The sequence below is a fragment of the Protomyctophum bolini genome (genome assembly GCF_963924005.1).
Source record: "Protomyctophum bolini genome assembly, chromosome: 22".
Classification (NCBI taxonomy): domain Eukaryota; kingdom Metazoa; phylum Chordata; class Actinopteri; order Myctophiformes; family Myctophidae; genus Protomyctophum; species Protomyctophum bolini.
In genome coordinates, this window is record NC_137883.1 from 21,706,351 (window position 1) to 21,732,149 (window position 25,799).

Sequence of the window (25,799 nt, forward strand, 5' to 3'; positions counted from 1 at the left end):
TTCAAGGAATGACAGCACTCACACGGAGATCCACGCTATTTTTGTCAGTGACGTTGCCTGTGCATGGCTCTGGTTGGCTGCTCGCTGAATGCCCAGCCTCTAACAAAAATTGAGACGACTTCCAGTTTTTGAGTCGGTCGCGGGAGTGAGAAGTGTGTGGTACAGACCGGTGCTGTAATTGTGAGGACGGCAGTTGCCCAGTGAACGTTTCTCAGAAACCCCGTAGTGAGCTATTCGAAAACAACGGACGATCGCCTGCCATCAAATCAGGGACGACCACGCCGGAGGCATGGAGCGGCCGCTGCAAAACCTCATCTCGCCGTCACGTCTACCGTCGACGCTGTCTTTTGAAGAGGAGCCGTGCCACGTAGTAGGGAGCCGCTGAGCGGAGAGGGTTACCGTGGGTGAGCGGAGTACGGAGGCTAGCTGTAGAGCTAACACACAAACACACACCACACCCACACGCACGCCAGAGTGCACGCGCGCACACACATCCCTACACAAGCGCCAGGACGCTGTTTTGTTTTGTTTCTTTCCTTTTAGTGTGTTTTGGTTTGACAGTTTAACAGTGGTGCACGGCAGTGGACACCACTGAAGCAGTGGGTTTCAACACTTTTCATTATTTGTTCAGCATTTGAGCCACGGACCGTCATGAGATTTAGCCTCACACGCAAAACTAAAGAATATTTTGTTATCATTGGATAAGATCTTGTCCACAATTCTATGCTGTACTGAAACGTTGATCAAAATAACAATTCTTCAAGTAATGCTCCTGAGAGCGTAAAATTAAACCAAAGTTAAAGATCTATAAGGGTCCATTTGGTTAACAACTTCTCATCATTTAGCTGGGGATCACCTGGAACCCCCTCAAGGACCACTGGTGGTCCCTAGACCATTGATTGAAAACTACTGCCCAGACAGAACCCGTGTGACAGAGCATTGACCTTCATACAAGTATAAAGTTCAATCAATTTGATCGTACTCGTATTGGTCCCTGATCACTTTGGTGACTGTAAATTTCACATTACGGCCTAAAGGGCCTTGTTGTTCTAACCGTTTGTGTGTTTGTCGTTTTCAGGAGTATCTGAACAAGCATCAGAACTGGGTTTCCGGTCTGTCTCAACACACAGGGCTGGCCATGGCCACGGAGAGCATTCTTCACTTTGCTGGCTACAACAGACAGAGCACCACACTAGGGGTGGGTCATCCTTTACACCGAAGCTCGTTCACTTCATTTCGCTTTTGTTTATTGAAATATTAAATACTGTAATATCTGCAGCAGAAAGTCATTGGTGTCGAGGGCAAGAACATGAATACATTTTTAACCTAAAATATATTAACAATTCTAAATCTAAACCTTCTAAATGCTTTTGTATCCGCAGACCACCCAGTTGACGGAGAGACCAGCCTGTGTGAAGAAGGACTACTCCAACTTTATGGCTTCCCTCAACCTCAGGAACAGATATGCCGGAGAGGTGAGCCCGCCCACCCAATCACACCACCAGGCCCAGGAAATTAATCCCAATGCATTTTTCCTATAGACCTTTCAAAACGTATTTATTTAAAGACCTTTTAAGCGTCGTCCGAAGCCAACTCTTGTCGTGACAAATCATGACAACACACACAATATTGTGGACCAAACAAATAATTACAAAGAAGAAAACCAACAAAAAAAGTGTTGTAACCTGCCGTTTTTTTTCTACTTTCTAATTCTTTGTTTGGCCCGAACATTTTTGTTTGTAGTCATGATTTGTCACGACAAGAGTTGGAAGTGAAAGCCCTAGTGTCTATTAGAGTAATGTTAACTCCATAGACAAAAGCAAAACAGAAAAGTACAAAGATCACGGCACTAAGTGCTGCTTGACTCATTCCTGCTCATATTTCCATCCTCTTGTTTCTAGGTGTCAGGCATGATCAATTTCTCTCAGGCGGTGCGAGGCCACTCAGACCTGAGCCGGCTGTTGATCAAACAGATGGGTGAGGCCCTGGACAGTGGACACCCCGAGACCTTCACCGAGGCCATGTTCAAACTGGCTGCCCTGCTCATCAGCACCAAAGGTTCGTTCGTCCGTGGTTGTCTCCGTCATCCGTGCGCGATGTTATCTTTAACCACATGAACTCTGGCGTTTCTGTTCTTGGCCGACATTCGCGAGAAAATAACAGATCTACAGTACAAGCTCACAAGGGTTTGTGAGGAAGGTAGGAGATTGGGTGGAGGCGGTGCAGTGGCAAAGCAGTGGGAAACGACTCAATTGGGAGAAAAAATTAGGTGAAAAATAATCTACTCTACTCTAAATTGAAAGAAAGATCAATTGTAATTAGGATGTGTTTATTATCATCATCATTGCCTTTGCTAACCATTAATAAAAACACAGCAACAGTCTCCCAGCCATTGTATGTAGTATGACATATCACAGCTAAGGGGGTCGTTGATCAATGCTCCTTAGCTGTATCGCAATATACCATGGCTTGGAGAAGTTATTGTGTAAATATACCAAACTTTAATAAGAATGATCTTGTTTGTTCCATTTACCTGACCCGTCCTCTTTCTCTTGTTTGCCGTGTAGAATGTGACCCTCAGCTCCTGCACCATCTGTGCTGGTCTCCTCTGAGGATGTTCACAGAGATTGGCATGGAGACAGCCATCGCCTGCTGGGAATGGCTGCTGGCTGCACGCACCGGAGTGGAAGTCCCTGTACGTACCAGTGTTCATTTTGCCAACTAGAACCATGACGAAAAATGTTCGTCGACTTACTACCTGACGGAAACTAAATCAAATCTAAGCTATGATGACTTAAACTAAGACTACATATACTGCCAATTTCTTCAACAAATAAAAACTAGACGAAAATGTTAGGGAGGTATTAGTGGAGAAGAGATCTAGCAGAACTAAAAGACAAGTCGTTTTACGCTTGGTTGCATGCTGAAAATAGTGTAAGACGCGCTGTAAGTGTAAAATCAGCCATTACGACGGCATCACGGCCTGCCAAAATACATCTTAGTCGACTAAATCAACTGTAGATTTAGTTGACTAAAATCTTATATTATGTAGTCAACTAAAACTCAATCTGAGAACCCATCGGCAAATAAAGGAGAAACGGCTAAAACTATAACACTAAAACATTTCAGGTGAGTAAAGCTAAACACAATTTTATTCAAATGACTATGACTAAATCAAAATTTGCAAGCTGTACACAGACCCCCCCACACACCAGCGTCTATCAGACATTCTCTCTCTCGGCCTCTGTTTGCAGTTCATGCGGGAGATGGCGGGGGCGTGGCAGATGACCGTGGAGCTGAAGATGGGCCTGTTCTCTGACGCCCAGGTGGAGGCCGACCCTCTGGCCGCCTCGGAAGAGAGTCAGCCGGTCCCCTGCCCTCCAGACGTCACGCCACATTACATCTGGATAGAGGTGTGTGTGTGTGTGTGTGTGTGTGTGTGTGTGTGTGATGAAAGGGTCTTGGTTTACCTATGATCCTAGATAATCTTCCTTTCTTGCTTACTGTAAGTCGCTCTGTATTAAGAGCGTCTGCTAGATGCCTAAATTGTGTGCGCGAAGCATTCATTCATGCTTTCCCAAAGTCAGTATTGTACAGTATGAGATGTTGCTTCTCTTCATCCATCCATCCATCTGTCCAGTTCCTGGTCCAGAGGTTTGAGATAGCCAAGTACTCCAGTGAAGACCAGGTGGAGATCTTCTGCAGTCTGATGCAACGCTCTCTGTCCCTCAGCGTGGGCGGAACTAAGAGCAGCCTCAACCGTCACGTCGCTGCCATTGGACCGCGCTTCAGGTCCGCATTTCCAGCGTTCTCATATGCTACTTTGGATGCTTTTGTCGATGAAGGTAGGCCGGGCATTGATTTAACGAGAGAACACCACAAGTTTAAATATGGAGAGGAGAGTTTAGCCTTTGCATACACCTGCAAGGTCGTCAAGACCAGGACAAGTGCTACGGGCTAAGGTGCAGTCTGGAGAGGTACATTACAGTCTTCCACCGTAGTCTGAAAACTCACAACAGGTTGCTGACCCTGTATTGTGGATATGTTCTGTGAATACAATGTGTTTTACTGTATACCACAGGTTGCTGACCCTGGGTCTGTCTCTGCTGCACTCGGATGTTGTCACCAACACCACCATAAGGAACGTCCTCAGAGAGAAGATCTATTCCACCGCCTTTGATTACTTCAGGTACAAAATGCAAACACAGTCTTAACTATTATTTGTGAAATTAGGCCGACTTTCTTTTATAAAGAAGAAAAATCTAATAGACAATTATCAGAGCCCTGTTTTCAGTACCAGGTACTTTGTGCAGGAATAATGGTATTTATACTGTTCCTTGTAATGTCCAGGTCAGAGCCTACTGAGTTAGATACAGTAGGACAAGTACAGAAGATCCTTGGTGTGCGTCGATTTTTGTCAAATATAGCTGATTTATGAGTACAGCGGATGCGTGCCACTATTTTTGCAGTCAGTCGTATGAAGAGTGAAGAGGTTCATAGGGCTTAACCCACCTGGAACGCATCTGTGTCACCTTAGCTTAGCTCACTTTAACCATTATTTTAAACTTTAGCTGTTGAAAAATAGCAGATCTACAAGCTCGTAGCGCAGCACTCAAGACTCATTTGTGGAAAAAACATTGAAGACAAAATCAGGTTCTTTATAAAGCAAATGGTTTATTTTATTTGTTTTCCATAATCATAATCATAATAAATAAAATTATTTTCATATAACTTCATATCACAATAGGGTACCATAGTAAAGTGTAGTCTATTGGTATTTCTTATACCAGTAACAATCAGGCTATAGTATATCTCAGTTCCCCTTGCGTTTTAGTTGTGTCTTGTTAGTTAGGGTACATTACATGCCAATAATGTTGTCAGGGGGAAGTTTGAGAACCACGGATATAGAAACATAGGTGAAACCGTCATGATTTAGAAGACAACATTTTGTAGAATCTGGTCCTCGGATCTTAATGGGTTACGTGCTTAACGTTTTCTCCTCCTGTCTCTCCAGCGCTGCTCCAAAGTTCCCCACCCAGGGCGACAAGCGGCTGCGCGAGGACATCAGCATCATGATCCGCTTCTACGCCAGCATCCTGTCCGACAAGAAGTACCTGGCGGCGTGCCAGCTGGTTCCACCCGGTGAGCTTGGTACCACCCCAGCACCGAGCAGCCTCTCTGCCGGGATATTCGGATCGCTTATCGTGTCCAGCACTTCTCCGATATCGCTCCTAAGTAAGCTGAAAGCAGTGGAAACCTGCGGCGCAGTATAGCATGTTTTTTTAAAGCATGTCAAATTTGATGCTGTTCTATCCTCACACATGTATGCTGTGCTGATTCACCCATCTGTCTCTTCTCTTTCTGTTTCATATCCCCTCTCACATGCCTGCTCTCACTTCATCTTCACGCCTCTCTTTTCTGTCTTTCCCTTGATGGCTCTTTTCCAGATAATATATGTTTAGATCAGTGGATCTCAAACTGTTCTTTTCTTTTTTAGTCTGGTCACCCCTGTAAATAACCTTTTCATCATGTTACTTTATAGAACCTTAGAAAACTTGAGAGAATAGTAGTTTCCATTACAACAGATTGAAAGTAACGTCATACTTGAAGTATGGAGGGTCTATCTAAGTGGTTAAATTAAATTGATAAAGTCCAAATATTATCAAAGTATTCTGCGGCACCTCTGGACTTGTGTCACGACACCCACTTGAGAACTCCTGGTTTAGATGTATTGATCCCTGTGGGGGAAATTGAGGTGTTTGTAGCAGCAAAAACAATAACGGGACAGGCAAGTGTAGAGAGATAAGAATGAGAACAGTGGTGAACTGTACCAGGGGTGTCAAAATTGCAACCCGTTGGCAAAATGCAGCCCACGGAGGGTTACAGGATTTTCACAGAAGTCAAGTCATACTGCCTCTAAAGACGCTGCTTACCCCCCTCCCCCAACTCCCCAGCTGTTCCCGCTGTCCATTAACAACATTTTCTGTAGTATGTAGAGTAGTAGTAGTCCATGAGGAAATAGTGTCGAGCAGGAGTCGTCGGTAATCCCAGAACTGCAGGCATAAAGGACTGTCCATGTGGTTTTGTGTTGAACTACAGGCATAAAGGACTGTCCACATGGTTTTAATCCCAGAACTACAGGCATAAAAGACTGTCCACGTGGTTTTGTGTTGAACTACAGGCATAAAGGACTGTCCACATGGTTTTAATCCCAGAACTACAGGCATAAAAGACTGTCCACATGGTTTTGTGTTGAACTACAGGCATAAAGGACTGTCCACATGGTTTTAATCCCAGAACTGCAGGCATAAAAGACTGTCCACGTGGTTTTGTGTTGAACTACAGGCATAAAGGACTGTCCACATGGTTTTAATCCCAGAACTACAGGCATAAAAGACTGTCCACGTGGTTTTGTGTTGCTCTTGCACTGGGAGACCATGAGTCTGTGGCTGAACTCTTCCATCTATTTCTGGTAGCACTTTATAATAAAGATACACTTTTAAGCATTAAATACATTAAATGCTTAATCCATCGTATTCATACTCAAACTCGTGATTTAAGTCGTTAGTTAAAGATGGAGTGCCGTGATTTTTTTTCACCCTAAAACATGATCATGTTATTATTATATAAGGAGGAAGATTTCTTTCAAAAAAAGTGCATAGTATTTGTTAAAGGGTCGTTTTTATGTGGACATGCCAACCAGTTCATTAAGTATGCCTGGTGGGTGCTGATTCACCTGAACTGAAGCCGCACCCACAGCTGTTGTTGTTGCGAACGCAGTGAGCACTTACTATGAGACCTAGCAGATCATGTCTGTCTGTCTGTGTGTTTGTCTGTCTGTCTGTCCCGCTTTTGTGCCCATATATGGAGCTGAGTGATTTGTGTCACCATGACTCAGCCATAACCATATAAGGAGTCCCCAAAGCAGCTATACGTCCAAAACCTAAATATGTACGAGCTGCGTTCGCTTCCCGCGTTTGCGCGTCTTACTGGTATGATAAAGGGGGAGGGGTTAGGGGAGGCGATGATATTGTGATGTCACTATCGGATATAACAGTTTTTTTCATTGTCACGTTTGACTGTAAAGGTTTTAGCCTCCAGGAAGAAACCCTAAATACAAAGGGAAGACATCATTGCACATAACAACCATACCAAGGGCTCTAATGAAGTACTGTCACCTCATAAACACATGAAAAACTGGAAAAAATACAAAAATAAGTATTTTGTGTGAGCCCATCTAAATTATGGAGGACTATCTATGCGCCTTATGAAGCATCTAAAATTCTACAGTATGAGATGGAAGCAGTGATATAGAACATGTTTAACTAATGCTAGCGTATAGCTGAAACATGTACAACTGTGTTTACTAATGTTTAACGTTACGTATGACTAACGTATTCCGAGTAAGACGCGCAAACGCGGGAAGCGAACGCAGATCGTAAATTGCAATAACAATTAGAATAAATTACGAATTAGTGAGAACTGTGTAGTACTGTGAAAGTAGTGTGGACCACGCCATCACACTGATGTCACCATGACTCAGCCAAATCACTCTGCTCCATATATGGGCACAAAATGCAGCCAAATCACTCAGCTCCATATATGGGCACAAAAGCAGGACACACACACAGACACACACACACACACACACACACACACACACACACACACACACACACACACACACACACACACACACACACACACACACACACACACACACAGACAGACATGATCTGCTAGGTCTCATAGTAAGTGCTCATTGTGTTCGCAATAAAGTGCTACCCTCTTTCCAACTGTCACACTAATCTCACTGCTTTGCTTTTCACAATTTATTTCTTATTGTTTCCAGGTGTGAGGAACAGCACAAATTTGTCACCTGTATTAAAACGCATGACTTACTGTATTCATCACATCGACCCGCCCGCCCCTCTCCTCAATTTGGTAAAAAAGAAAAAGCTCATGCAAATTGAAAACGTGTGTTTTTCCACCTCCTCCACCACCCAGATACTCCTCTGTTCTCTGTTCCCGAGGACCCAGAGAATCATCGTCTCACTTTCATACTCACCACCACTCTCTGCCTGAAGTCCTTTAACCACAGATCCTGGATCAGATTCGTCTTGGTCCTCCTGCCGTCATCGCCAGACACAAGTGGTTCCTTTTGTGGCAACTTTCTAGCTCAAGACCCAAAATGGAAATTAGACGTTTTCCCGGGAAACTAGTATTTCTCCGGCAATTATTTCATTGAAATACTTTTGAAACGCGTTCCCGTTTGGGAAACCGTGCCATAAATAACATCTGTTCCGGCATCAGTGGATCTGAATAAGTTACAGCACCTCTATCTACTGTATATGTAATCCTATTGGATGTCCCTCCTTTTAAACGCATGACCATCTCAACTCCACAGGTCAAACCATCTCATTTCTCAGAATGCCCCTCACCGCCAAATGTCATTGTGATTTGTAAATGTATGCTGTTGTACACAGAATGTGGAAAGTAGAACATGTAGATCTGCGATTTCTTCGGAATGCCGGTGTGTAACCCAGATCTTGTGTCTAGCTGAGACATGACCTTTGACACAATCTAAATGTCTCAATAGAAGAGCAGGGAGACAAAATACAGAAAAATGGCAGAAAAAGATCCGATCCACTCTGCAGGGATCTTCACCCAGACAGTTTAATTGAAGCTCGTTCTAAACCACGACTCAAGAAAACAATGTGAATTAAGCCGTTAGCATTTCAGTCAAATATGAAATACCTGCACATGGCTAGCTGTCGGATAATGGAGATAAGATGCATGCATTTGGATTGATTGAATACTTTAACAGTTTGCAAAAAGTACAGCTGTACAGTTATATAATAATACTAAAAGGATAAAACCAAAGGCCCTGGGGGCTTAAGTTGTTTGCATTGTGGTCCTACGTTTGTATTCAATTCATCCAGACATTTAAAGATATACAATAATACTATACAATAAATCATCGATACTAGAGACTTGTCTAGGTCCAGTTGTAAATTGCAGACGGGCACACTTTTTGATGGCTCTTGGTAGGTCACTCCACATTCTGGTGGCATGATGATAGTATAATGAATTCATCCCCATTTTGTGCCGAATCTGCGTGGGGATTAGATCAGTGGAGCTACCTCTGGTGTTGTGTCCGTGCGAGTTTCTCACTTTATTTAAACGGTGCATTTGTGTTTTAATTGGTTGCGGAAGTAGTATGAAGAAATGGGATACCAAGACATTACCGTCTGTCTGTACTCCGTAGCACACCAAGAAAAGTCAGTCGGTCAGCCAGCTCACCTCGGCTCACAACATGTTGTACTGTGAGCTTGTAGATTACTGTATATCTGGTGCGGGACACCGGCGTGCAACAAAGTATTGAGCTAAATGTGTACCATAGCCACAGAAACTGGTTCTGCCAGATTGCTAGAGAGGCAGAAGAGGACATTTTAAGAGACTGTGTGAGAGAGGTACAGATAGAGATCCGCTTGGACTCAAGAAGTAGCAGATATACAAGCTTGAAACCCATCGCTTTGCGCCACACTTCAAGCTAGTAGATCTGCTACTTTTGATACTTTTGTATGATCAAGTATTATAATAGTAGTATAATTTACCAAACAAAACAGTGGTTTCTGCCCAACAGCAACGGTATGTGTGTGTGTGTGTGTGTAGATAATCAGGACCCGTCATTGAACAGCCTATCGGTGATGAACGCCGCTGACCTCAGGAACAACATGGACTCCAGCTCGCGCTCGCAGCAGAGCGGCCAGGGCGGCTGGATCAACACGTACCCTCTGTCCAGTGGCGTGTCCACCACATCCAAGAAATCAGGTACAACGCTGAACGTTCAGTACAGGGCAAGGTCTGTGAACTTAACACTCAGGTCACTCTTCTACGGCGGTTGTGGCTGAGTGAGAGCTGAGGGGCCATTGGGCAATATGCACAGTTTGCACACACGCCAATTTGGAAATAACTTGGGCCACTTCCCTACTTCCTTCACAGGTGTTACTGATGATACTAATGATAGCTCTGTTCCATTCTAGTCAAATAGAGTGATAGTGTACCCAACTTGACGCGTCGGCAAAAAAACTGAAAGCTTTGCAGACGTGTCAAGTTGCAGCGTGAGCGTCATTTCCATCCACCAGCTGTTTAAAAACCCAGAAGAGACACCTACTCTAGGCGGCATCTTGCCGCCTCTTGACGCTACTGTCTGGGCGCCATCTCAGGATGCTGCTATTGTTGGCTCACTGGAAACACTCTGCTACACCAGTGGGTCTCAAAGTGTTCTCTCTCTCTCTCTCTCTCTCTCTCTCTGCTCCCATGCAGGTATGTCTAAGAAGAGTAACCGAGGGACCCAGCTTCACAAGTACTACATGAAACGAAGGACCTTGTTACTGGCCTTACTGGTGAGTGAGGACATGGACAATCATGGATTTCTAATCATTTTTAATTCCTCACCGCTTTCAAAAGCTTGATTAATAGTTGTTTCCTCCAACCGTCATGCACAACCACGTATAAATGAAGCATAAAGGGCCTTTTCCACACCAAGAATGATAACTAGTAAGATAACTATGCCGATATAATGTGAGCTATCTTATTTATTTATTACTGTATATTTTACTCTCTCTCTCTCTCTCTCTCTCTCTCAGGCCAGTGAGATTGAGCGTCTGACAACGTGGTACAACCCGCTCTCTGCGCACGAGCTGGACATCGCCACGGAGCAGTCGGTGGAGACCAGCATCGCCAACTGGAGGTCCAAATACATCAGTCTGACAGAGAAGCAGTGGAAGGACAACGTCAACCTGGCCTGGAGCATAGCACCGTACCTGGCCATGCAGCTGCCAGCCAGGTAGCATAGCACTGGGGTTCATGTGTTTGTTCTGACGGAGCATTGGTCCGAACGACAACCTACCTCAACCCTAACCTCCCCCGGGGCAGCACACAGTGGCGGAAACTCCGTGGGTTCAGAGGCGCGACTGAACCCCCTGGCATTTTGGCAAAGGCGCGACTGAACCCACTGGCATTTTGGCAAAATATATCAATATGCAGTATATGCACCCACCGAAAAAACAAACTCGTTTTTTTTCCACCGCTGGGGGGGGGGAGGGGGCGTGGCTGCATGAACCCCCTGCCGTTATAAGAACTTTCCGCCACTGGCAGCACACCTAACCCCAACCCTCTCCCGACCCCCAACGCACCTCGGACCAATGCTCCTTCGAACCAATGCTCCATCGGACTATAGCACTGTACCTGTCCACCCCCGCGGCTGCCAGCCAGGTAGCATAGCACCGTACCCGGTGGGGAACTGCCCATAGATTCGAAGTCCCGTGCTTGCGTTTAGGTTTAGGTTAGGGTTAGAGATAGGGATAGTAATTTCGGAACAATGAACCTTCTGACTAATGACACGGCACCCCTGGTGGCCATGCGGCTGCCAGCCAGGTAGCATAGCACCGTACCTTGTGGCCATGCAGCTGCCAGCCAGGTAGCATAGCACCATACCTTGTGGCCATGCAGCTGCCAGCCAGGTAGCATAGCACCGTACCTTGTGGCCATGCAGCTGCCAGCCAGGTAGCATAGCACCGTACCTTGTGGCCATGCAGCTGCCAGCCAGGTAGCATAGCACCGTACCTTGTGGCCATGCAGCTGCCAGCCAGGTAGCATAGCACCGTACCTTGTGGCCATGCAGCTGCCAGCCAGGTAGCATAGCACCGTACCTTGTGGCCATGCGGCTGCCAGCCAGGTAGCATAGCACCGTACCTTGTGGCCATGCGGCTGCCATGCAGGTTCTGAACTGATCTGTCTTTCTCAAAGTGACACAATCCATTTGTGTCATCATCATCTTCTCTCTGATTTAAACGTATATCTTGCCAGTGGTGGAAACAACAGGTACTTTTGTTTAAGTACACTTTGTTTGATGCCATTACTTTTGTACTTTTACTCAAGTACATTTTGAATTCCGGACTTTGACTTGGTAACAGATCATTTCTACATTGCAGTATTGATACTTTTACTTAAAAAGGTAAAAATGTGAGTACGGTACTTTTTCCACCACTGAATCGTGCACTGTATCGCTATATTATGTTCAGATTGTTCCGGGCATCTACAGTTTCCATCTCCAGACACCAGCCTGCCTTCTGTGCACAGTAGAATCAGATGTGAGCGGTGTGTGTGTGTGTGTGTGTGTGTGTGTGAACCAGGTTTAAGAACGAGGCCATCGTTGCAGAGGTGACTAGACTAGTGAGACTGGACCCCGGAGCGGTGAGCGACGTACCCGAGGCTGTGAAGGTACGGCTGGCTTGACGAGGCTCACCACACTCTCTTACAATGCCAACTAATAATTGTCTTGTTTTTTTTTGCTTGTTTTGTCATTTATTTTTATTTTTTTATTGTATATATTTTTGAAAATGAAAAGCATCAGGGAAAGAACAAAGATTATTACAAATAAATGAAAACTGTGATAATAAAATACCTCACGTATTAGGAGGGCAGTATCAGTCACCAGAAAATAGGACGGGTGTTTTCGATGAATCTAACATGGTTAAAATGGAGTTTGAAGTTACAATAGGTTTGCATAATAAATTAATATTTAATATCTAAATACGGAATTTGTGCTCACATAAGCCTGAGTAGTTTTTTTTTTTAATGAATGCATTCTCTGTGTAACCCCCTCCAGTTCCTGGTGACGTGGCACACCATCGATGCAGACTCTCCGGAGCTGAGCCACATCCTGTGCTGGGCTCCGGCAGACCCTCCCACCGGCCTGTCCTACTTCAGCAGCATGTACCCTCCTCATCCTCTCACCGCTCAGTATGGCGTCAAGGTGCTGCGCTCCTTTCCTCCTGTAAGTATGAACAGCTGTTGGATTCATTGCAACATTGAACACTCGCATACAGTAGTAGGGGGGCTCAATGATGTGATGGTAATACAACACTGCATGTGCACACTGCACAGCATCAAGCAGCCATTCAAGTTCTCAGTCGCCGCGACTGATTTCAGTCATTTGAATGTCATAGGAGTCAGCATGTCTTCTATGAAGCCGAAAAAGTCCATCTACGACACAGTTGTAAGCTTGTAGATGTTCAATCTTCCAGAAAACCCTAATGCTAACAGATATATGGGGCAGCAGTGGCTGGAAGGGAACCGCAAGGTTCCCAGTTCGATCCTGGGCTCCCCCAGAGTTAGTGTCGAAGTGTCCTTGAGCGAGACTCTGAACCCCTAATTGTTCCTGATGAGCAGGTGCCTTGCATGGTTCCCTCCGCCATCAGTGTATGAATGGGTAAATTACCCAATCTATGTAAAGCGCTTTGGATAAAAGCACTATATAAAATAGACCATTTACCATTTTGCCAATTTTTTCCCTAAACTTCTTTGCCTTTTTTTTCTATTTTGAAAAATATTTTTAAATAGTCAATCTAAGCACGTTGACGCCGTTTCACAAATCACAGATTAGGACTTTGACTCATGACATTGCTTTGTCCATTATCAAGTTACGTGACATTTGATGCCATGGCGTGTACACGCCTGGCTGAGCAGGCCTTCTATAGTGCCTCCAGAAGTATGCTGGAGTCACTGTGCCTTTTCATACAATGGAGAGCTATACATATTTGGCGGCCAAACCTGGCGGAAGACCTTCAATGATCTGTGGAAATTCAATCCAGTAAACTTCTAAAAGACCCGGATTTACTGCATATGATGTGCTGTTGCATGGTGGGAGATCGTATCATTCTCTTTAGAGGATTCAACCACCACGGTGGTGATTTGTACCTCTTAGATGTGAGTCCTAGTCTGAAGACGTTAAAGCTATCAGTTATTCAGTATGGTCTGGAGCGGTCGGGACTCACACGTGGCGTCAGGTGGGAACTGGCATCCATGACTACTGATGGCAACAGATGAGAGCTCGCTGCCACAGTAGGCCTGCTAAAAATCACTTCCAGTGGATGTTGAAGATGAAACTGAAGATGCCACCGAAGTGATTATTACCTCAGTCTTCGGTGTTGCACTGTGTTGAATAATATTAATATCTTCATACATTAAAACTGTACGGTCTATATTATAATGTGTAAGAGGAGAATAATCCTTGGCCTTATACAGTATGTTCTGACAACCTGAGTATTATAAAATCAAGACAGTGCAACAGCGTGACATGCAGGCCTGGTATTGATTTGTAAATTTGTACTCGAGGACAGCGTGGCCCCATGACACAACCTTCCCTCTGTCATGTGTATAACTAGTCTAATCTCGGCTTTTTAATTTATGTTTTAATGCACCTTTCCTATGAATTCATGAACATGTATCTTAGAAATACCTGCGTGTCTCTGTCTTTGTTTGCCTCAATGCCTGATGATCCAAAATACCTCCATAACTGATTGACTACCATCTTGGGGAGAGAGTTACAATTCTGAAAATGTATTTTTTTATAATTAAATTAGCATATTTTACCCCTGTTGTCATGGCAATGAGAAAATGATTGGATTTTTTTGCCTGGAATCATATTGAATTGGATTACTTGACCCCAGAAATGTACATGAATTGACACAAATGTTATCATTATATCTCTAACAAAAGCAAAGATATGAGCTATGGCACTATGCTGTATATGGTGGCGGCCATTTTTTTAAACTCATATATTTTAGAAATGAAGAGTGATCTTATTTGTCTCTTTAGATCATTTCTTTCCTATTGCCAGGGAAAATTAAATTAAAGTTTTAGGGGGTGAGAAGTTACCCTGTTTAAACGTATGTTTTCAAATGCGCCCAGTGGCGTGGGGTTTCCTCGTTCTAAATTCAGGGGCCCGCCTGCAGTTCTAGCTTTCACCACTACGTCTCGCAGCTTCAACATTGGCAAGCCTTTCTGGGGGCTTGGCTGTATTGGTTGCAAATGGTGTGTGAATATTTCAGTAATGAAGGGTGTTGCAACTCGTATCTTTGGATAAATCTTTTCCTATAAGGTACTTCCATTACAAAGGGGACCTTTGTAGCATGACTTGAAGTTAACGGCTTAATTTTCTTCCTTAAATCTTCCACTATCTTAAATTATACTAGAGCAGTGCCTGTTGGGCCTCTATAGCGGTGCCCGTTGGGCACATCGTTCCTACTTGGAACGATGCAAGTTGGAAATGCATGTCCCCCGCCCCCCACCCAGATAGTATGGCTGTATCCCTTTTATGCCCGTATATGGAGTTCTTTATCAGGCATGCCCAAATATGGAGTCTACAGTATGTAGACTGAATGATGTCAGATCAGGCCAGCTCCATATATGGACCCTGGGCATTCCTGTTACAGAGCCCAGGCAGAGGGGCGGTTCTGGACAACCGTGGGTCCGACCGACTCGACACCGGGCACTGCACCCCCTGCGGGGGTGTGGAACGTGTATGTCGAATTTGAAGTCAGTGGGACAAACGGTTCAATTGTTACGTGGATTACACACAGACATAGATGGATAGATAAGACTGCTTTCAGCTAACGTTCCTTTCTCTTTAGGACGCCATCCTGTTCTATATCCCCCAGATCGTCCAAGCTCTCCGCTATGATAAGGTGATTATTCATTAAAGTACTGTACCATTTTAACATATGTTTAATATTAAGTTCAATGAACTGTTTGTTGCAGAGATGTCAGATAATATTGCCCCCCCCATTATCATCAGACGTTATATTAACTAAATTAAATGTAATATCGTAAAACATCAATATCGGTTTTCACATGCGTAATTCTATTTTAAAATTAGGCATAATGTGTTAATTCCATGACGGGTGATGTTGCTACCTGACCATTTGATATCGGAATCGGAAAATAAGAGTTGGACAATATTGTAAAATTGCATATCGGCAAAGTATGCCAACATCCCTAGTTTGTATATTTTCAATATACAGAAATCTGCTATTTTTGAAAACTTGAAATGGGACAATGAGCACTTTTACTTTTGGTACTTTTAAGTCCATTTTGATGCCAATACTTTTGTACTTTTACTCGAGTACATTTTGAATTCCGGACTTTTACTTTTAACGGCGTATTTTCTACATTGCAGTATTGCTACTTTTACTCAACATAAACGTAAAACATAAAACATACTTTTCCCCACCACCACCACCGCAGATGGGTTACGTGAGAGAGTACATCCTGTGGGCGGCCCAGACCTCTCAGCTGCTGGCCCACCAGTTCATCTGGAACATGAAGACCAACATCTACCTGGACGAGGAGGCGCACCACAAAGACCGTGAGACTACCTCTTTTTAACCCATTTAGGCCTGACGTAGAAATAAAAAAATCCTCCAGTTTTCTGAAATAAATATTTTCACGATTTTTTTAAAAATAGCAGACCTACAAGCTCGTAGCGTGCCACTCGGTGGCGCGCTATGAGCTTGTAGATCTGCTATTTTTCAATAGCTAAATTATAACATGATGTTTAAAACACCAAAATGGGTTCCCGCCTGACGAAAATAAAATAAAAACGAAGCCAAGATTAAGACTAAATACTGTATATATGGTAGAGGTTATGCGCATGCATAAAGTGAGTGGCAAATCGAGTGCCAAAGTGAGTTTAACGTCGTTTTTCATCATTTAATGCAATCAGATAGGACTTTTCTGTCGTTTTTTTGCCACTCCGTAGTCGTTCCCGCATAACTTCCGGGTATGATCATGATGTCACAGGCCTACCTTCTATTGACAGTTTCGTCAACAGATAAAAGCTAGACTAAAATGTTAGGGAGGGACTACTGGAGGAGAGATACTGTAGAACTACAAAGAAAAGTAATTTTATGTTTGGTTGCGCTCGGGTGTTGCACTCTCAAAATCAACACTGGTTTCAGGCCGAGGTTCGGACACGTGTGCTGTTCATTTGGGAAATAAAATAAATATTCAATTTGGAGCTTGCGAGAAAAGCATGCCTCATCGGATTCTGGAAAAGCATAGCGGATCAGGATGGGATTTTGCGGTTGATACGATCCGTTTCCATGACATTTTTCGCTGATATAAACTCCCTTGGCAGTGAGGGGGAAAAAAATAAATATACCCAATCTACAAGATCAGTGAGCTTGTAGATCAGCTATTTTCAGGGCGTGGCATAGTTTTAGTCACCATAGCTTGGTTTTAGTTTAGTTTTTATTTAGTTTTCATCAGTGAAAAAAGGTAGTTTGCGGAATTTCTTTTTCATAGTTTTAGTCAACAAAATGTACACCGATCTGAGTTTAACTGTACATGTTTTTGTGTATAGCTGACATTGGGGAGCTGTTGGAGCAGATGGTGGAGGAAATGACTGGTTCTCTGTCTGGTCCAGCAAAGGACTTCTACTCGCGAGAGTTTGACTTCTTCAACAAGATCACCAACGTGTCTGCCATCATCAAGTACGTTTGTTTCACACAGCAGTTTATGCCGGAGAGGCATGGGGGGGGGGGGGGGGGCATGGGCTGAAAAGGGCACTTTTGGCAAAATACGACAATAGATGATCTAAGTGACTCTGCACGCTTTAGCTACTGGATATGTGCTGTTATGGCTTGCGACATGGATTTCTACACTGCAAAAGTCTGCGTTCAAGTTCGGAAAAAAGCAATTCTCCTAAATGCCTTTTTTGGGTGCGGCATGGAAAGTGGGGCATTTGCGTTTCTTTCACCATAGTAAAGAAATGCTGCATTCACGTCTGGAGAGGTCTGTTTTTGAGTGGTGCAACCACTCCTACATCCAGCTAGCAATGTCCATGTATGTACGTACGTACCTGTTTGTGTACCTCAATGAGCACGAGTGGTGTGTGCATGCGTGAAATTTGCGCGTGTGTGTACAATGCGCGTGCCTGCACAATGCTTGCCTACAGTGCCTAGCACGTATCAACACAATGCTGCGTCGTAGCAACACACGTCAATGCTGCGTGCGCAGTGCGCTGCGTGCGTGCGGTATCGCACGCGTATGTGTAGATGCGCGTGCCTGCACAATGCGTGCCTAGCACGTAGCAACACAATGCTGCGTCGTAGCAACACACATCAATGCTGACTGTAGTCTCCAACGGGAAGAGAGAAGCTAACGGTTAGCATGTAGCTACAGGCTAACATTACTCTGTAGTGTCCAAGGGGAAGAGAGAAGCTAACGGTTAGCATGAAGCTACAGCCAGCCTGTAGTCTCCATAAAGGGTGTTTAGTTATGAACTCTAAAGTATTCAACCAGTGTGTGGACATTCTATTCAAAGTTTTCAAATGTTTAGCTATAGGCATACAGTGTTGTGTACTTGAACCATTCATTATTTAAAAGATTATTCAGGCAAATATTGAAGTTATTAAAAAAGAAGCCTATCCATCATTGCCGTAGGACAAAAAAGAAAACAAAATCCTTACTACCCATCCTTCCCACGAAAAATAAAATAAATTCCCTACCTACTCAGCCCAAAAATGACAGCCAATTTGTGTACAGTAACTATAACAATAAATGTGTAGTTGCACCACTCAGTTCACACGGGTGTGATTTTTTTTACAGATGGGTAAAAGGGCAGGGGCTGAAGCCACCATTGATGTCTGTGTCAGTTTTAGGCATTACATTTAGTTTGATTTGGTTCCACAGATAAACATGGTGAAAATAGCCGAACTTTGAACTTTGAGGCGTAAGCTTGTAGATCTGCTAATTTTCACAATGTTTGCCTCTTGTGTAATATAATAAAGGTCACTTTAGAAATGAATGGTTTGTTTAGGGTTTAGTAAGAAAACAATGTTGCACATTAAGCTAATCGTCTGGGGACCCCACAATCGTCTGGGGACCCCCAATTTGGGATCCCCTGGGGGTCCAGATTAGCCTGGTAAACCCCTCTCTCTTGCTAGACAAAGATTTCATTCTGCTCGCAACTATTCTGGATATTTGATATGTGTCCCTGGTGTTTAATTTAAAATGTAATTATTTTCAGACCCATTCCAAAGGGTGATGAGAGGAAGCGAGCCTGTCTCAAGGCCCTGGCAGAAATCAAAGTTCAGCCAGGTAACCATACTTCTCATAAGTCTGATAAATATCCACATATCCACATTTTCACTGATTCCTATGTAATGCGCTACATCGCACCATGCTTCAAGCGTGTAGATCTGCTATTTTGGATACTTTTGTGTCACGTTGTAGTATGATCAAGTGGAGTATGAAAATAAAACTCATTCAAATATGGAGATGCCCAACAACAACACTATAATGCCATTGAAACTCTTCTGTGCATGAACCACTTTGGTGTGTCTGTCTTGTCTCTAGGCTGCTATCTCCCCAGCAACCCAGAAGCCATAGTCCTGGACATCGACTACAAGTCAGGAACCCCTATGCAGAGGTACAGTAAGCTCACATGTTGTTGGCTCTTGTGTTAGGCTGCTTGATCACACAAGTCCTCCTCAGTCATCACGACTGATTTCAGCCATTTGGATTCCATAGAAACCATGCATGTCTTGTCCTCTATGGAAGTATGTTGCGCCGCAAAAGTTGCCAATCTACAAGCTCTCAACGCATCTGTGATGCATTGAGAGCTTGTGTACATAGGCTATTTTTGGTTATTATATTAAGATTAGAGCATTTTAAGGGGCCAAACTAGCAATGTGTTCAGAAGCCTAATGGTCTCTTATAATTTTCAATAAAGCAAAGGTTAAAGCCTCAGTCCTTGATTTCTTCACCTGGTTGGCAGTATGTACTGTAGAACAGCAGGAACAATGACTAAAACAGCATCATTTTACATATTGTGTTAATTGTTTAGGAATCAGCGCTAGTGTGGAGGACTTCTTTCACACATTAGGACATGGCCATTGTCCATACAAATAGTTTTCAGCCGTGAGAGAAAACATTTTCCTTTAATCCACGTGTTCCCATCATGCAGTGCGGCCAAAGCTCCCTACCTGGCTAAGTTCAAGGTGAAGCGTTGCGGGGTGAGCGAGCTGGAGAAGGAGGGCATGCGCTGTACCTCAGACTCTCTGGAAGACTCCGAGGAGAACACAGACGCAGCGCGCAGGGTCATCTGGCAGGCGGCCATCTTTAAAGTGGGCGATGACTGCAGACAGGTATACTTCAATCCTCACTTCTCTCATCGTGATGTACATCATTTTGTTCTCAAACTGGGGGTCCCCAAATTATTGGGGGGGGGGGGGGGTCCTCAAATGACTAGCTTAAAGGGATAGTTCCCTATATGGAGACACAAGGTGTTACCGATGATACTAATGAAGGCTCTGTCTGTTCCACTCTGGTTTGAGTGGTGCAACCACTCCAAGGAACAGCAATGTCACTATGGGACTATGTGACTATGTTTAGAGTACCAGTAGGGGCAAAATTGGCGCTGTTGTGCCAGAAACCGAGAGAGAGAGATAGTGTTGCACTGTTGCCTGCTAATTAGAGAGAGAGAGAGAGGCAGGGGGAGAGGGGAGTTGCACCACTCAGTTCACACAGGTGTGATTTCAATTTTTTTATCCTTCATTTACCCAGGGTAGTAGCTGAGCACAAGTGCTCATTTTCAGCAACGTCCTACAGACACACACACACACACACACACACACACACACACACACACACACACACACACACACACACACAATGTAACTATTTTGCATGTTGGCTCACTGGAAACACTCTGCTACCCCAATGGAGTCCAAATGGCCCAGTATGGGAGTGTAAAGGGAAGCGGCCCGGAAGTAGGAAGAGTTATTATGTGTGCATAGAACCCATTGCTACTTACTGTCTGTCTCGCTCACGCCCTCTACAGGACATGCTGGCTCTGCAGATCATCGGTCTGTTCAAGAACATCTTCCAGCTGGTGGGACTGGACCTGTTCGTCTTCCCTTACAGAGTGGTGGCCACCGCGCCGGGGGTAAGGAGAACGCTATGTGTCAGCATAGTACATGTTATAGTACCGTGCCGGGGGTAAGGAGAACGCTATGTGTCAGCATAGTACATGTTATAGTACCGTGCCGGGGGTAAGGAGAACGCTATGTGTCAGCATAGTACATGTTATAGTACCGTGCCAGAGGTAAGGAGAACGCTATGTGTCAGCATAGTACATGTTATAGTACCGTGCCAGAGGTAAGGAGAACGCTATGTGTCAGCATAGTACATGTTGTAGTACCGTGCCAGAGGTAAGGAGAACGCTATGTGTCAGCATAGTACATGTTGTAGTACCGTGCCAGAGGTAAGGAGAACGCTATGTGTCAGCATAGTACATGTTAAAGTACCGTGCCGGGGGTAAGGAGAACGCTATGTGTCAGCATAGTACATGTTATAGTACCGTGCCAGAGGTAAGGAGAACGCTATGTGTCAGCATAGTACATGTTATAGTACTGTGCCGGAGGTAAGGAGAACGCTATGTCATCATATTACATGTTATAGTACCGCCCCGGGGGTAAGAAGATGGTTATATAAAAATACTGTCTGTACACTAACTTTGCAAAGCTCCCACTTGGGACAGACTGTTGGGACAGTCTATAATCATGTCCCAACATGTCTGTCGGGACAGGATTATAGGCTGATTCAGGGTACATGTGCTTTGGTCTGGATTTCTACTTTATCTGTGGTGTGTTCTCCAATGTACAGAATGATGACGCTTATAATGTAGTAAATGTACCGGTATGTGTTTCAGTGTGGTGTGATTGAGTGCATCCCAGACTGTAAGTCTCGGGACCAGCTGGGCAGACAGACTGACTTCGGCATGTACGACTACTTCAGGAACCAGTACGGAGACGAGTCCACCCTGGCCTTTCAGAAGGTGTGGAAAGTATTATCAATCACCTCTAAGCCCAAACCTGTACCCTCTGAAGCCACTTGCACACCAAGTCACACTAAGTCCGGGCTTCTCAGAGTGGGTGCCTTGACGCAACTCCAGGGGTGCCTCAGAATACTTTGATAATCCATCAATGACACTTCAGTTTAAACCACTTGGAGCCTTTATGCTTAGTAAAACAGACCCGAGTTAAACTGTACTTGATGCGTTGTTTTTCAGCCTACAGGCTACAGTACACCAATAAGTCTCTTCACCAAAGCTTGTAGATCGGCTATTTGTGGTGAATGTTCCTCCCAGAATATGAATGCTGTGGTTTAAGTGGTTAAACATAAAAGTTATTTTCAGCCTGTCTTATAATGGGAACACAATATTCTCTCTTAATACGCACACGCATGCACACACATATAAAGATCATAAATAATTATATAAATAATGTACATAATGTACATACACATGTGTCTTGTCCTTTTTTCTTTATTTTGTAAAAGGGTAGGTGAAATAAGCTATGGCTTCAGGCCTATACCTTTTCCTGGTATTACATATGAAATCTAAACTTCAAGTTACTACAACATTTACAGACTTATGTATTTGCTACGACCCCCGGTGTCTAAAGACCTTAAATCATGTGTACTAACTGTCATCCTATCTTCCGACAGGCACGCTATAACTTCATCCGCAGTATGGCAGCCTACAGTCTGCTGCTGTTCCTGCTGCAGATCAAAGACAGACACAATGGAAACATCATGCTGGACAGCAAGGGCCATCTCATCCATATAGGTACTGTACATTATTACAGCAAGGGCCATCTCATCCATATACTGTACATTATTACAGCAAGGGCCATCTCATCCATATAGGTACTGTACATTATTACAGCAAGGGCCATCTCATCCATATACTGTAGGTACTGTACATTATTACAGCAAGGGCCATCTCATCCATATACTGTACATTATTACAGCAAGGGCCATCTCATCCATATACTGTACATTATTACAGCAAGGGCCATCTCATCCATATACTGTACATTATTACAGCAAGGGCCATCTCATCCATATACTGTACATTATTACAGCAAGGGCCATCTCATCCATATAGGTACTGTACATTATTACAGCAAGGGCCATCTCATCCATATAGGTACTGTACATTATTACAGCAAGGGCCATCTCATCCATATACTGTACATTATTACAGCAAGGGCCATCTCATCCATATAGGTACTGTACATTATTACAGCAAGGGCCATCTCATTCATATACGTAGGTACTGTACATTATTACAGCAAGGGCCATCTCATCCATATAGGTACTGTACATTATTACAGCAAGGGCCATCTCATCCATATACTGTACATTATTACAGCAAGGGCCATCTCATCCATATAGGTACTGTACATTATTACAGCAAGGGCCATCTCATCCATATAGGTACTGTACATTATTACAGCAAGGGCCATCTCATCCATTTAGGTACTGTACATTATTACAGCAAGGGCCATCTCATCCATATACTGTACATTATTACAGCAAGGGCCATCTCATCCATATACTGTACATTATTACAGCAAGGGCCATCTCATCCATATAGGTACTGTACATTATTACAGCAAGGGCCATCTCATCCATATAGGTACTGTACATTATTACAGCAAGGGCCATCTCATCCATGTAGGTACTGTACATTATTACAGCAAGGGCCATCTCATCCATATACTGTACATTATTACAGCAAGGGCCATCTCATCCATTTAGGTACTGTACATTATTACAGCAAGGGCCATCTCATCCATATACTGTACATTATTACAGCAAGGGCCATCTCATCCATATAGGTACTGTACATTATTACAGCAAGGGCCATCTCATCCATATACTGTACATTATTACAGCAAGGGCCATCTCATCCATATACTGTAGGTACTGTACATTATTACAGCAATGGCCATCTCATCCATATACTGTACATTATTACAGCAAGGGCCATCTCATCCATATAGGTACTGTACATTATTACAGCAAGGGCCATCTCATCCATTTAGGTACTGTACATTATTACAGCAAGGGCCATCTCATCCATATACTGTACATTATTACAGCAAGGGCCATCTCATCCATATAGGTACTGTACATTATTACAGCAAGGGCCATCTCATCCATATACTGTAGGTACTGTACATTATTACAGCAAGGGCCATCTCATCCATATACTGTACATTATTACAGCAAGGGCCATCTCATCCATATAGGTACTGTACATTATTACAGCAAGGGCCATCTCATCCATTTAGGTACTGTACATTATTACAGCAAGGGCCATCTCATCCATATACTGTAGGTACTGTACATTATTATAGCAAGGGCCATCTCATCAATATACTGTACATTATTACAGCAAGGGCCATCTCATCAATATACTGTACATTATTACAGCAAGAGCCATCTCATCCATATACTGTACATTATTACAGAAAGGGCCATCTCATCCATATACTGTACATTATTACAGCAAGGGCAATCTCATCCATATAGGTACTGTACATTATTACAGCAAGGGCCATCTCATCCATATACTGTACATTATTACAGCAAGGGCAATCTCATCCATATAGGTACTGTACATTATTACAGCAAGGGCCATCTCATCCATATACTGTACATTATTACAGCAAGGGCCTTTCATCCATATACTGTACATTATTACAGCAAGGGCCATCTCATCCATATAGGTACTGTACATTATTACAGCAAGGGCCATCTCATCCATATACTGTACATTATTACAGCAAGGGCCATCTCATCCATATACTGTACATTATTACAGCAAGGGCCATCTCATCCATATACTGTACATTATTACAGCAAGGGCCATCTCATCCATATACTGTACATTATTACAGCAAGGGCCATCTCATCCATATACTGTACATTATTACAGCAAGGGCCATCTCATCCATATAGGTACTGTACATTATTACAGCAAGGGCCATCTCATCCATATACTGTACATTATTACAGCAAGGGCCATCTCATCCATATACTGTACATTATTACAGCAAGGGCCATCTCATCCATATACTGTACATTATTACAGCAAGGGCCATCTCATCCATATAGGTACTGTACATTATTACAGCAAGGGCCATCTCATCCATATACTGTACATTATTACAGCAAGGGCCATCTCATCCATATACTGTACATTATTACAGCAAGGGCCATCTCATCCATATAGGTACTGTACATTATTACAGCAAGGGCCATCTCATCCATATACTGTAGGTACTGTACATTATTACAGCAAGGGCCATCTCATCCATATACTGTACATTATTACAGCAAGGGCCATCTCATCCATATAGGTACTGTACATTATTACAGCAAGGGCCATCTCATCCATATAGGTACTGTACATTATTACAGCAAGGGCCATCTCATCCATATAGGTACTGTACATTATTACAGCAAGGGTACTTTCATCCATTTATGTAAAACAAGTAACGCCATCATGGCAAACCAAAATATATTTTATTCAACCTTTTGTTGACTAAAACTAGACAAAAACAAATTTGTGTGTGTGTGTGTGTGTGTGTGTGTGTGTGTGTGTGTGTGTGTGTGTGTGTGTGTGTGTGTGTGTGTGTGTGTGTGTGTGTGTGTGTGTGTGTGTGTGTGTGTGTGTGTGTGTGTGTGTGTGTGTGTGTGTGTGTGTGTGTGTGTGTGTGTGTGTGTGTGTGTGTGTGTGTGTGTGTGTGTGTGTGTGTGTGTTGCTGCTGAGTGACATTCTTGCATGCTGTATCATGATTCCAAACACGTGTCATAGGCTTGTGACTGTAACATTACTGCACCCATACTGTTTGTGTCCTTATGCATTTTCCTTTTAAAGTGTGGACCAAATAAAATAATTCAAATGTGTGTGTGCGTGCAGACTTTGGCTTCATGTTTGAGAGCTCTCCTGGGGGTAACCTGGGCTGGGAGCCAGACATCAAGCTGACCGATGAGATGGTGATGATAATGGGCGGGAAGATGGAGGCCACACCCTTCAAGTGGTTCATGGAGATGTGTGTCCGAGGATACCTGGCTGTACGGTGAGATCT

At 43.7% G+C, this 25,799-nt stretch overlaps 1 protein-coding gene across 2 annotated transcripts in view; it reads left to right on the forward strand.

Annotated features, from left to right (window-relative positions):
* The window catches only part of pi4kaa (phosphatidylinositol 4-kinase, catalytic, alpha a), a 54,751-nt gene that overhangs the window by 23,443 nt on the left and 5,509 nt on the right, over positions 1–25,799 (forward strand). The window contains exons 29-51 of one of the 2 annotated variants that reach the window (XM_080755893.1): positions 1,079–1,198; positions 1,383–1,475; positions 1,902–2,058; positions 2,568–2,695; positions 3,255–3,413; positions 3,641–3,792; positions 4,082–4,189; positions 5,015–5,235; positions 9,676–9,834; positions 10,330–10,409; positions 10,653–10,852; positions 12,201–12,288; positions 12,677–12,844; positions 15,483–15,536; positions 16,096–16,216; positions 17,213–17,342; positions 18,881–18,951; positions 19,210–19,282; positions 19,820–20,000; positions 20,696–20,800; positions 21,566–21,691; positions 22,363–22,483; positions 25,631–25,790. In XM_080755893.1, the coding sequence (XP_080612019.1) occupies positions 1,079–1,198; positions 1,383–1,475; positions 1,902–2,058; positions 2,568–2,695; positions 3,255–3,413; positions 3,641–3,792; positions 4,082–4,189; positions 5,015–5,235; positions 9,676–9,834; positions 10,330–10,409; positions 10,653–10,852; positions 12,201–12,288; positions 12,677–12,844; positions 15,483–15,536; positions 16,096–16,216; positions 17,213–17,342; positions 18,881–18,951; positions 19,210–19,282; positions 19,820–20,000; positions 20,696–20,800; positions 21,566–21,691; positions 22,363–22,483; positions 25,631–25,790 (2,975 nt within the window). The remainder of the gene's footprint in view (positions 1–1,078; positions 1,199–1,382; positions 1,476–1,901; positions 2,059–2,567; positions 2,696–3,254; positions 3,414–3,640; positions 3,793–4,081; positions 4,190–5,014; positions 5,236–9,675; positions 9,835–10,329; positions 10,410–10,652; positions 10,853–12,200; positions 12,289–12,676; positions 12,845–15,482; positions 15,537–16,095; positions 16,217–17,212; positions 17,343–18,880; positions 18,952–19,209; positions 19,283–19,819; positions 20,001–20,695; positions 20,801–21,565; positions 21,692–22,362; positions 22,484–25,630; positions 25,791–25,799) is intronic. The other variant, XM_080755894.1, reaches the window with a different exon arrangement.